Here is a 10,887-nt window from a genome sequence, read left to right as displayed (position 1 = left end):
TTAGAGATCATGGCGAGCCTGGATGGCGTTGAAGAAGGAGGCTTCGACCACGTTCCGGTCGGGGCTATTCAGCTGCTGGAAGCGCAGCCTCAGTTTGCGGCCCTGTACTTGTGTCCGCATCAAGAGAGGAGACGTCGCCTCATTGCAGAAGACGGACAGCATCTCGCGATTCAATGGCGCAATCACGGCACGATTTACCGGTGGTTTGAGCGGATACGACGGCATCTAGAGGTAGGCAAAGCAGTAGCAAGTCCAAGCGCCATGCTACGCGGCGGCGGCCTCGCCGAGCTACCATATCCTTTCTATCGTTTCGATGGGGGGGGGGGGGGGGGGGCTAGAGAGCAAATGGATGTAGCAATGGAAGTCGTAAGTCATCGTCTGAAAGCGGTAGAGTTAGACGTCCGAGTCGTGGAAGCGGTCAATCTAGCTGGGTACTTAAGATCTGGAGGGGTAGCTGTCACTTATCACATCGTTTTGGTGCCTTCGTACGGGCTCCTTCGTGGGATGATATGAACCTTTAGTGTTTTGCTGAAAAATAGATGTGGGCCACCTCGATTCTTCAGTGCTAAAACATTTTCCTTCTCACCAGCCACCTGTGCCCTCACCACGTCTGCGTTATATTCCTGCTCGGACTTACTACTTTCCGTATTGCTCGTTCGTTTCCGCTTCCTTTTGCCAGCACTGGTTGGTAGTGCGCGCTCCCGTGGGCGGCCACGGCTTGGTGTCGTAGGGGCGTCCACAGATGTTGGAGGACCGGCACTTGTAGTTGGACTCGATGTTGGAAGTGCGGCAGCAACAGCCCTTGAAGTTGGCATCGATGTTGGAGGACCGGTACAGGAAGCACCTGAAGTTGCTCTCATCATGGATTCGCTTTCGTCTTCCTCATCGCTCGATCCCAAGTCGGCAAGAAGCTGCATATTGCACGTCATATCGGTCAGCGTCGGATGCCCGATCCGCTCGACATCCCCGGTGGCTGCAATACAAACATAATCACAACTGTTAGGGATCAATGTAAGTAACCTCGATATAAAATGCATACCTGTCATCGGCTTCTTTTGCTTCATCTTACCCGCCGCCGTAGCGCCGCCAAGAGCCGTGTCTTTCATCGCCACCAGTGCCGCGGAATCCTTCTCCGCCGTCTGCGTCGACGACGCCTCGCCGGTTGACCATAACGACGCCCTCTTTCGCAGTTCCTCTCTATTCGTAATAGATGGGGAGCGCGGGGGCGCTGGCTCGTTCGTCCGTCGGATGCGCCGCTATCGGCGCTGCATATTTACCACCTTCTTCTTCTCAGCCGCAGTCATTTGGCGCTACGGCGCCGTCCCAGCAGGTACCACCATGAGCTTGCGTGTTTCGCTGTAAAATCCCCAAATGAAGTGGGGGATCTCAGAGGCCATTCGTTTTGAGGCGTATTGTCTTTCTCCCGCCTCCTGTTCTTCCCTAATCTTTCTCCGGCCCCCCCCCCCCCCCCTCACCTGTGCATCGGATTTTCTGCAACACACAAAAATGACTTGAATAAAGTATGATATTATTTTCTATACAAACATCTAGTCAAATTATCAATATGTTGGAGCTCCAACATGCGTAGAAGCAGTGTTTTAGGGTTAATCGAAGCTATACATCCGTTATGTTGGTGGATCCAACATATGGGGTTGAAGGGTTAAGACTCAGGACGAAACGGCCCAAACAGGTGTTCGCTATCGATTTTCTTAGCAAACCTGCTTCGCCTTAAACGTGTAGGGGGCACCGAAAGACTTCTTAGACTAAGGTATATTTAATTTTGGTGTTTGCTTCTGAGTGAAACCCGCATCCGCATTCCCGACGATGTTTGACGTTTCCTTGGGTGGTCTTTTTTAACCACATACATGATAAACCCGAGGAAACGACAAAAATCAAAACGCGTTTAAGCCCAAGTCAAAATATCAAAATATACACGATCCAAACGCGGCTATCCAAGTACAAAGATGCGAATTCAAATAGCAACAAGAGCCCGCCGTAGACGGGGCCATCGTGGTAGCTTGATGAGGAAATTTGTGTGTTTTGTTTTTGAATTGAGGATCATTATTGTCAGTTAGCTAATGCGATCGCTAACGACTACTAAAGACCGGGGGCCTCACCTTTGCAAAGCCTCACTAGGGAGGGGGCTCTCTGGACCAGAGTCAGCTTGATGACGAAATGCAACGTTGCTTCGGAGGAAGGGCCATATATTGCACGAGGATGCACCCGCCGCTCCTATATAAATGTTGCAAAGACGATCACGATAGCATTGATGGTTATATTGTTTTTGAAAGACAATTTCAAATTAAATCAATCTAAAAGTTAATCCAAGCTAATCTCATGTTGTATTACTTATCTTGTTCTTGTTTCGGCATCTTAGTAAATTAGTGTGAAGACAGTCTGACGCGACAAAGTTGAAAGATCCGCGATTCCACTGATCATGCTACCCACTCATACTAGCCGGTGCTTGCTTCGGCCGCCGAAGCTCCACAATAGACCTCCTTATTTTATCCAGGTAGTGTAGCACGTCCAAACCGCAGTCTATTGTGTTCGACTGCTGTGGCTTCGTGTGGATGATATCACATTTCCATGGTGCCCGTTCCAATGCTGAAGCCTGGCGCTGGATTGTAGGGCAGTTTCAACCACAAACAGGCTCCAGTGGCGGTCTCCAGAGACCAGAACCAGTACAAATGGGTACATGCCTCACTTCAATACACCGCACAGCGTGTGTAGTCACTCCTGCAAGTCCGTAGGCTTTTTAATTCTCTGGACCTGTCGGATGGCCGAGAAAAAAATACGTGCCACAGACGTACACCATGCCTCTCATTCGTGGTATGCAGCGGAGAATGAAAAAAATCCATAACAGTCTCGCTGAGATATTATCCATGCTTCAGGATTTTCATGTCGTCACCATTTATCGCAATATAGTCTGAACCGTTGCTCCAACCCAAAACCAAACATCCCTTCGAGTATTTCTCCCCGAAAACCGGTTGAGTTGCTGTACGGCTTCGGATACCACGGCGTTAGCTTGACGGCCATCCATCACGAGCGACAAGCTTCGCCCTAAGCGTTAGCCCCACTGTCACTGACATTCACGGCACCTTGATACCCCCCCCCCCTCCCCCTCCATCAGGAAGTATTGCTTGATCGGTAGGATGTACAGTGGAGTCAATCGATGCTAGCACGGTCAGGTTTTCGGTCATTAAATAATATTTAATAAATTCTTAAATTTGACTTGTCCTCGAGAAACTCCGTCAATGTTCAACAGAACGCCAGCAGCTCCTTAAAAGCGGGGCACGTTTCTTACTCATGCAGTAACAAACCTCATTTCCTTCGTAGGGTTTCATTCAGCGCTTTTTTGGAGTCTGAGCCAACGCAAAGGTCATCCCAGTAGCGGTTGTATCAGTCTTATAGCGTAGAGGAAAGGACTCCGATCCCTTCTGCAGCGTCTTTGAGGGTCTAACTTGGTTTGGTTTCCCACTTCCTGAGAAGCTCGATCCTTTCCCGCTCAGTGCGATGCGTTTACGCGCAGTTGGGGATTGGATTGTGCAGGTAAAGCGCTTATGAGAACCACTCAATCCAAAAGAATCAGAGCGAATATCTGATTCTATCGAGTTAGTTTTGATCCAAAAATATAGATGAGTTTGTATGCGAACAAGCGGTAGCTACCGCGATACCATACTACAGTAGGTACCGCGAAGTTACATTACGGGTAGCTGCATTTACCGTGGAAATTTCAGTTAATCCCGAGTGCGGAAACGGCTTATGGTCGTAGCTGTACTTAATATTGTATGTCCTTGGTCGGCAGACCAAGCTCGTGGACAACTGAATCTACGTGTTGAGACAACCAGTTGGGCGATTTTTAACGGGTACAACGGAGGCTGTCAACGCGCTTGATCGCCTCTTCGATTGCCTCGTACTTCTCGAATGCCTCGTGACTGCAAACCCGGGTAGCAATATTGTTTAATCTAATCTAATATTTTCCTTGTCGGTTAAAGAAGCGTATTTGGTGATCGCCACACCACGCGGTACCGAACTCTAGCTCCAGCTTCTCAACAACATAGCTATCAGGGCAGCCACATATCCATTCGGCCCACAATTCACTAGCCGATTGAATACCCCGGCTGAGTCTGTAACAGGTAAGCGCGGAAGGTTCGCTGGGTGTACTGTGAGCTGTACTACTTTTGCAAATGCTGATCCGCTCCGGAGTGGGGCAAGAACTTCCATGACATCAGCTACACTTTCACCAACTGCACACAGGCTATTTCGAATCCTATTCAATGACGTTATCATTTTCTATCAAGCGATTAATTCAGGGGGGGGGGGGGGGTTCAAGCGGACTCTCTGTGGAGCCACCTACATGGGTCGTTGCATTCTTTATTTCCACCTGAAATTGATTAAAATCGTAACTCTTAAAGATTCCATTGTTCCACATCGGGTACTCCAATATTTGCTCGGAAAAATCATCACAGCATCCTGCAGTATTACAGTGCATAGATACTGAATCAGCTCGAGAAAGCCACTAGCTGCGGTTGACAGCTCACATTCACCTGCAGTCGTCTTTGTATACTCCTCAACCAACGGAAAAAATGCGTTTTTGAAGAGCTTGGGGTGCATCAACGTAAGTACTTGCTTGGAAAAACCTATCTGTGACAGGCCACTGTCACACAGGCGCCACCGCGTGTGCGCGGTGGCCAATCAGAGCCCACTATAGGTTTAACGGCTGGGACGGTCTCGAGTGCCGAGACCGTCTCGGCACTTAATACCAGAGTTCAATTTGCCTACTACTTCCTCTGCTTGTGTAAGCACGTAACGGGCTGCTGTTAGCCCGTTACACCTGGTAACACTTCGCTAATCCGTCCAACGCCCAAGATCGTGATGAACATGAACGACACGTCGATGCCTGACGCGTCACGGACGACTGCAACTTCACTGGAGCACGCCGGCTTTCCTCACCTGTCGGCGATCGAGTGGGAGGCGCTACACCGCCTCGCAGCGAGCTCGCGCTTTCTCCTGTCCAAACTGGCGGGGAAGGCGAAGGAGTCGGCGCTCGGCAAGCTCGTGGCTGACGCTTCCTGCTTCCCGACCATGGTATCGATGAAGGCGGACTTGCGGCTCGCGTTCGAGCCGCCCCGAGATGAAAGCGTTCAGCGCTCCGCCTTCCTGGCGTTGAAGCAAGGACGCATGTCAAAGCTCGAGTACATCCAGCGCGCACGATACCTTGTGTCGTGCATCACGACGTATCCCGTAGACATGGCGACCCAAGTCTACGTCTTCATCCTCTCCGGCATGAGCGCTGGCTACCAGCGCTTCTACCTGACCCGGAAGACCCCACCGACACTCAAAGAGGCCTTCGCTGTTGCGCTCCGTGAAGACTGCAGTGTGACGACGTCTCAGTCTTTCGATGTCGCTCGGGCTCCGGTGCCCGAGCCGGAGCCGATGGAGGTGGATGCGATTCAACAGTTAGGTGGACGTCGGGTGCCGACATCATCAGCAAGGCCACCTACGGCCTCGTCAACGCGCAGTCCCCGCACGATGCGCTGCTACCGCTGTGGGAAACCTGGACATCGCGCGGCTATTTGCCGCGCTCCGGCGCCGATGCCGGCGAACGCCACGGTCGCGAACGACGTCGCCGCAAAAAAACTGCGACAACCAGTAGGAGCGGGGCGCCCTACTGGTCGTGGAAGGAGCGATGGTTCTCTGGTGGCAGAACCTCCTCCTAGCCCTCCCGTGCTTCATGCACAACTCTTTGCCACCACCTCCGGCAGTGACACGAGGCTGATTTTGCTCACCTCCACGTTGACAGCGCGACGCGCCCTTTTCGCGCGCTGCTGGACTCGGGCGCGACGAATAACTTCGTTCGCGCCGAGAGGTTGTCGGTGTTACCGGCGGACATGAACATTAGCGACGGGCCTGGTGACATGATCGTGAAGTACGCTTGGCGACCTTCGCGTACGAGTTCGACGGGTTCCGCAGTTCCGAGGAGTTCTTGGTGATCGAGCTGAGCGGCTCGTTTGACTGTGTCTTCGGCATCCCGTGGCTCGCTCGCCACCAGAGATCAACTGGCTGACTGGCACAGTCCGCCCCCGAGACATTGATGTGAATGCAGTATTGGCGTTCCTGTGCGGAATGCCTAACCAGTGCCGTCATGGACCCCGTCTCCATGACTCATGCTTCGCACGAAGCGAGCGATGGCCCTTCGTGTGCGGTGTGCGAACTCGCAACCTTCGCCGGTCCTAAGCAGGAGCCTCAGGATGTGTCTGACGTGGTCGAGCATGCGTTCCCACGTCCCGATGAGCAGCGGTTCTCGGAAGCAGACAATAACGTGGTCGAGCCACGTCAGGGCGAGAAGCTGTTCTCCAACGTTGAAGAGCGAGAAGATGTGGTTGAGCGTGGCCTCCCACACGCGGTCGAGCATGGGTTCCCGTGTGTGGTCGAGACTCCCTGATGAAGTTGACCCGGTCGTGTCCAATGACCCGCGTCCAGGCGCCGACGTTGTGTCCCGGCGCCCCAGTTCAGCGGCCGTGATCGAGCATGGGCTCTCATCGGCAACTGCGGACAACACTCCACGTCCGGCTCGACAACGCGGACGTCGCAACCCGCGCCGCCCTCGTACCCCATCGGCGGACTCGGTTGAGGTTGAGGCTGAAGTGATCTCAGTCCTGGTGGGGGACGACGCGGAGGCGGCTCCGCGTGTACGCGACGTCGAAGTCGCACGTCCACAGTGCGACGCAGCCGAGATCACTCGGCTGCCTGGGCTCTCGTGGAAACACTTCCTCCGTGACCTGGAGCAGGGCGAGATCGAGCAGGTGTGCATGATCGTCGCCGAAGACGCCGAGTCAATTACGGCCGTCGCAACCAGTGCATCGGACCCAGCTTCCGACGCTAGGACGCGCCCAAAAAGAGCCGAGCCGAAGAACGCCCGTCAAGCCCGCTACGCAGCTCAGTCGTTGCCGGCGCTCGAAGCGGCCGGCAACCAAGTCGCTCCGCTCGTGCGCGAGTTCATGAAGATTTTCCCGGACAAGGTTCCAGCCGTTCTTCTACCCGACCGTGGTGTTCGGCACGAGATTGACCTCGAGTCCGGTGCGAAGTACTGCGTGACGCGGCAGTGGCCGCTTCCTCGCGACCAAGTCGAAGCCATTGACGCCTTCTTCGAGAGTCGCCGGCAAGCCGGCCACTTCCGCGAGAGTCTCTTGCCGCACTCCAGTCCGACGTTCTGCGTGAAGAAAGCAACCGGCGGCTGGAGAATCGTCAACGCCTTCAACAAGCTCAACGAGGCCACCATACCGGCGCAAACGCCGATGCCGAGGAAGGACATGGTGCTGGACACCATGTCTGGCAGCACGAAGTACTGTGCCATTGATCTGATGGATGGCTTCTATCAGATCTTGAAGCGCGAAGACAATGTGCCGCTGACAGCGGTCAGCACGCCCAGCGGGATGTTGTGAGAATGGCTCGTGATGCCGCAGGGGCTCAAGAACGCCCCCGCCACCTTCAACCGGATGTTGTCCAACTTGCTTCGGCCGTATCGAGACTTCGCGCCCAGCTACTTCGACGACATCTTCATTCACAGTCGTGCCGAGGACGGCATGACGGACGTTAAGGTCCACCTACTACATCTGCGCAAGGTGTTCGAGGTGATGAAGGAGAACAAGCTGTACGCCAACTTGAAGAAGTGCATCTTCTGCGCTCCCGAGATCCCTGTGCTTGGGAGCTACGTCCGCAAGGACGGTGTCCGCGCCGACCCCGAGAAGATCGAGGCCATCTGCGCGTGGCCGACGCCGCAGGACCAGAAGCAGCTCCGGCAGTGGCTGGGGCTCGCCACGTATCTTCACCATTACTCGAAGAACTTCGCTTCGACGATCCGCCCGCTATCTCAACTACTCAAGGCAGACGCCACGTGGTCGTGGCGTCCCGAGCAACAAGCTGCCTTCGACGCGGTGAAGTCGAGCTTGTCCACCGCACCCGTGCTCATGGTTTCAGACCACTTGAAGCTCTTCCATGTTGTGTGCGACGCGAGCGACTTCGCGATCGGATGCGCCTTGATGCAGTTCGATGACGAAGGACGCGAGCGGGTCGTCAGCTACCAGTCGCGTCAGCTGAAGCCGGTGGAACGGAATTATCCGGTCCATGATAAGGAGCTGCTGGCCATGCGCTACGCCCTCATTAAGTTCCGCATGTATCTCCTCGGTGAGCAGACCTTCGCGATCCACACCGATCACGCGTCGTTGAGGACAGCCACGAAGAGCCCCCACTTGTCCCAGCGCATGGCGCGCTGGTTGTCCCTGTTCTCCGAGTACAACTTCGTCGTGCACTACAAGCCGGGCAAGACCAACATCCTTGCCGACGCATTATCGCGTCGGCCTGACTACGTGCAGTCAGGTCGCCACGCAGTTGGCGACGAGGACGACGACGAGTGCGCCGTATGCACTGCCGAAGACGTCGCTGGTGTTGAAGTTGTAGCGACCATTCCGCTCCGTAACTTGATCGTGGACGCGTACAAGGAGGACGCGTCCTGCTTGGAGCTGATCCAGTTCCTGCGAGACCCTGGTGCCGTGGCGTAGCGCAAGCTGTCTCCACGCAGCCGCTCCCGCGTCGACCGCTACTCGCTGGACGGCGATTTGCTCACGTACTGCGTCGACCGTGAAGACCCCCCGCGCATCGTCGTTCCTCTGGACGACGATCTCCGAGCTCGGCTGATCCACGAGTTCCATGACACGCCGAGCGGTGGCCACCTCGGACGCGGAAAGATGTTCGCGTCGCTGTCCAGATGTAACGGGGTTACACGTGAGTTACCCGAAGGGTTACGAAGTGGGTACACACTATCTAACCTAAATCAGTAGGAGAATCAGTACATGGCTTCAGAGCCACTGATTATGCATATGACTAGGGTTCACTATGCTAGATAGTGAACCGGATACATTTACACCGTAGGCGGCTTTGCCGCAATAAAGGGAAATACATTCAGTTTGAGATTCACACAGTTTAGAGTTAAGGGTTGACTCTTGGAGTCCGTAGGGTGTACGGACTCGTACGTTCTGGTATTAGAACGGGCGATCTTAAGCTGAGACTCTGCGAGTCTGTTAAGCTTCCTCTGACGCAAAGCTGCGGTAGCCCCGCTGCACTTGGTAGCACTTGTAGTCAATCTGACACCTGAGTCTGTAAAGACTGACCCTCTGTGGAGAATGGAGCAGTTCGCTCACTTGCCCCCGAACCAGCAGGATGCGCTTAAAAAGCTTATGTCCTTGCTGGGCCCGGAGGGCGTGATGCAACTTGCGCAGCAAGGCCCCGACGCGGTGAACGCGCGTCTCAAGGCGTTTTCAAGCTACGAGAATGCTCTGCTAGAGCACCTCCAGCAGAGGATGGCGACTACCGCGGCGCCCCGAGCGCCCCCTTCGTCGTCCGACGCGGGAACAAGACCTAAGCCGCTCATGTTGAGCGTGAAGACCTTCGAAGGCAAGGAGGGTGAAAGCTTGATGCTTTGGACCCGTGAGGTTGAGATGGCTATGTGCTCAGCTCTACTCCGGGCGGAGTCGCAGCGCGTGGCACTAGCTATCTCGAAGCTCGGTGGGCGAGCGAGCGAGTGGGCACTAACGTCCGGGACGTCGGTCGAGGTGCCTTCCCGACGTGGGACCAGCTGGAACAGCAATTGTCCCGAGTGTTTGCTCCGCCTAACGGGGTGTATCGCGTGCACTCACGCTTCCTGGCGACCAGGCAGAGCAAGAAGGAGTTGATGGACTACGTCCAAGAGTTGAGAACTCTCATTGCTGGCATGTCTGCGGGCCCCCCGCCGGAAGCTGGCACCGTTACGGCGTTCATGGAAGGCTCCGCACTGGCGTTGCCAGGACGGAGTTGTTCCGAACCCACCCGAGCTCTTTTGAAGAGGTTGTGAGCGTCGCATTGAATGCGGAATAAAACTTTAAGTCGTCGAGACTTGGGTGGAATGCGTCTTACGCTAGCGGGTCGAGTGGTCCGGAACCCATGGACCTCAGCTATGCTGAAGACGAAGAAGCCGAGCTTCGTGCTGCTGAACAGCGTCGCGGTATACGCAGATGCTTCATCTGTGGTGACACCCGTCACCTGCGTGCTGGGTGTCCGCTGCGCCATCAGCGCCAGGCTTCGTCAAGCCGCTCTTCGAGTTCGAGCCAGGGCTCTGGTTTGTCTCGGGGAAACGAGAAGTCCCAGTAGGCGCGGGGCGGCCTACTGGGGAAGAACTAAGTTCTATTGAGCCTCGGCGAGGTGGAGGTCGACAGGACTTAGCCCCGAAGAGAGCCGTACTCTCTAACACGGAACGTGTATGCAAGCCGGGCTTGCTAGTTGTCCAAGCTTGGGTGAAGGGCTTCACGAAGCCATGGACGATTTTGATCGATTCGGGAGCGTCGGGTAACTACGCCCGGCATTCTACGATGGACGGAAGCCAGCTTTATGCTGAGGCGCTGGTAGCGCGCGGGAGTGACATCGTCACTGTTCGTTTCGCGACGGGCACTCGTGTCACGGTGCCTGAGGTCCCTGTGGACCTGGGCGTGAGTTTTTGGATTTTGATAGCGTGGAACGATGTCTGGTCTTCGATTCGAGATATGATCTCATCCTTGGTATAGCGTGGCTGGAACGCCACGAGCGTTGGATAGATTGGAGGTCGAAGACCCTTGGTGCTACGCACTTCTCTCCTGGCGGAGCATTGGCGAGTCATGAACCCACCTCTGCTAGGAAGCAGAAGCGCTTTTGGCGCGAGCACTGGACCGAGTCGGTCAATGTGCTGGACATCGGAGTTTCCGAGTTGGTGGACACTGAGTGTGTCGAAAATGAGCGTTCCGAGCGTGGCTCGCGGACGGCAGGTGGAGCGGCACGAATTCCGCTGAGCGGGTGTGCGTCTGAGGGCGACGCCTTGCT

General features: G+C 55.1%; 2 protein-coding genes across 2 annotated transcripts; both read right to left on the bottom strand.

The window, feature by feature from the left end:
- PHYSODRAFT_304445 (hypothetical protein) lies at positions 1–1,304 on the bottom strand (the record flags this gene model as incomplete). The annotated part of the gene is made up of 4 exons (XM_009535078.1): positions 1–225; positions 516–973; positions 1,040–1,256; positions 1,278–1,304. 4 exons carry the CDS (start codon positions 1,302–1,304, stop codon positions 1–3), a joined length of 927 nt encoding a protein of 308 aa, XP_009533373.1.
- Positions 1,305–2,440: 1,136 nt separating this feature from the next.
- On the bottom strand, positions 2,441–2,620 carry PHYSODRAFT_518504 (hypothetical protein; the record flags this gene model as incomplete). The annotated part of the gene is made up of 1 exon (XM_009535077.1): positions 2,441–2,620. A coding segment is annotated over one exon (180 nt), but the record flags the coding sequence as incomplete, so codon positions are not given.
- Between the last annotated feature and the right edge of the window lie 8,267 nt (positions 2,621–10,887).

This window comes from Phytophthora sojae, assembly GCF_000149755.1.
Source record: "Phytophthora sojae unplaced genomic scaffold PHYSOscaffold_8, whole genome shotgun sequence".
Taxonomy (NCBI): domain Eukaryota; phylum Oomycota; class Peronosporomycetes; order Peronosporales; family Peronosporaceae; genus Phytophthora; species Phytophthora sojae.
This window is presented reverse-complemented; position numbering and strand designations above follow the sequence as displayed.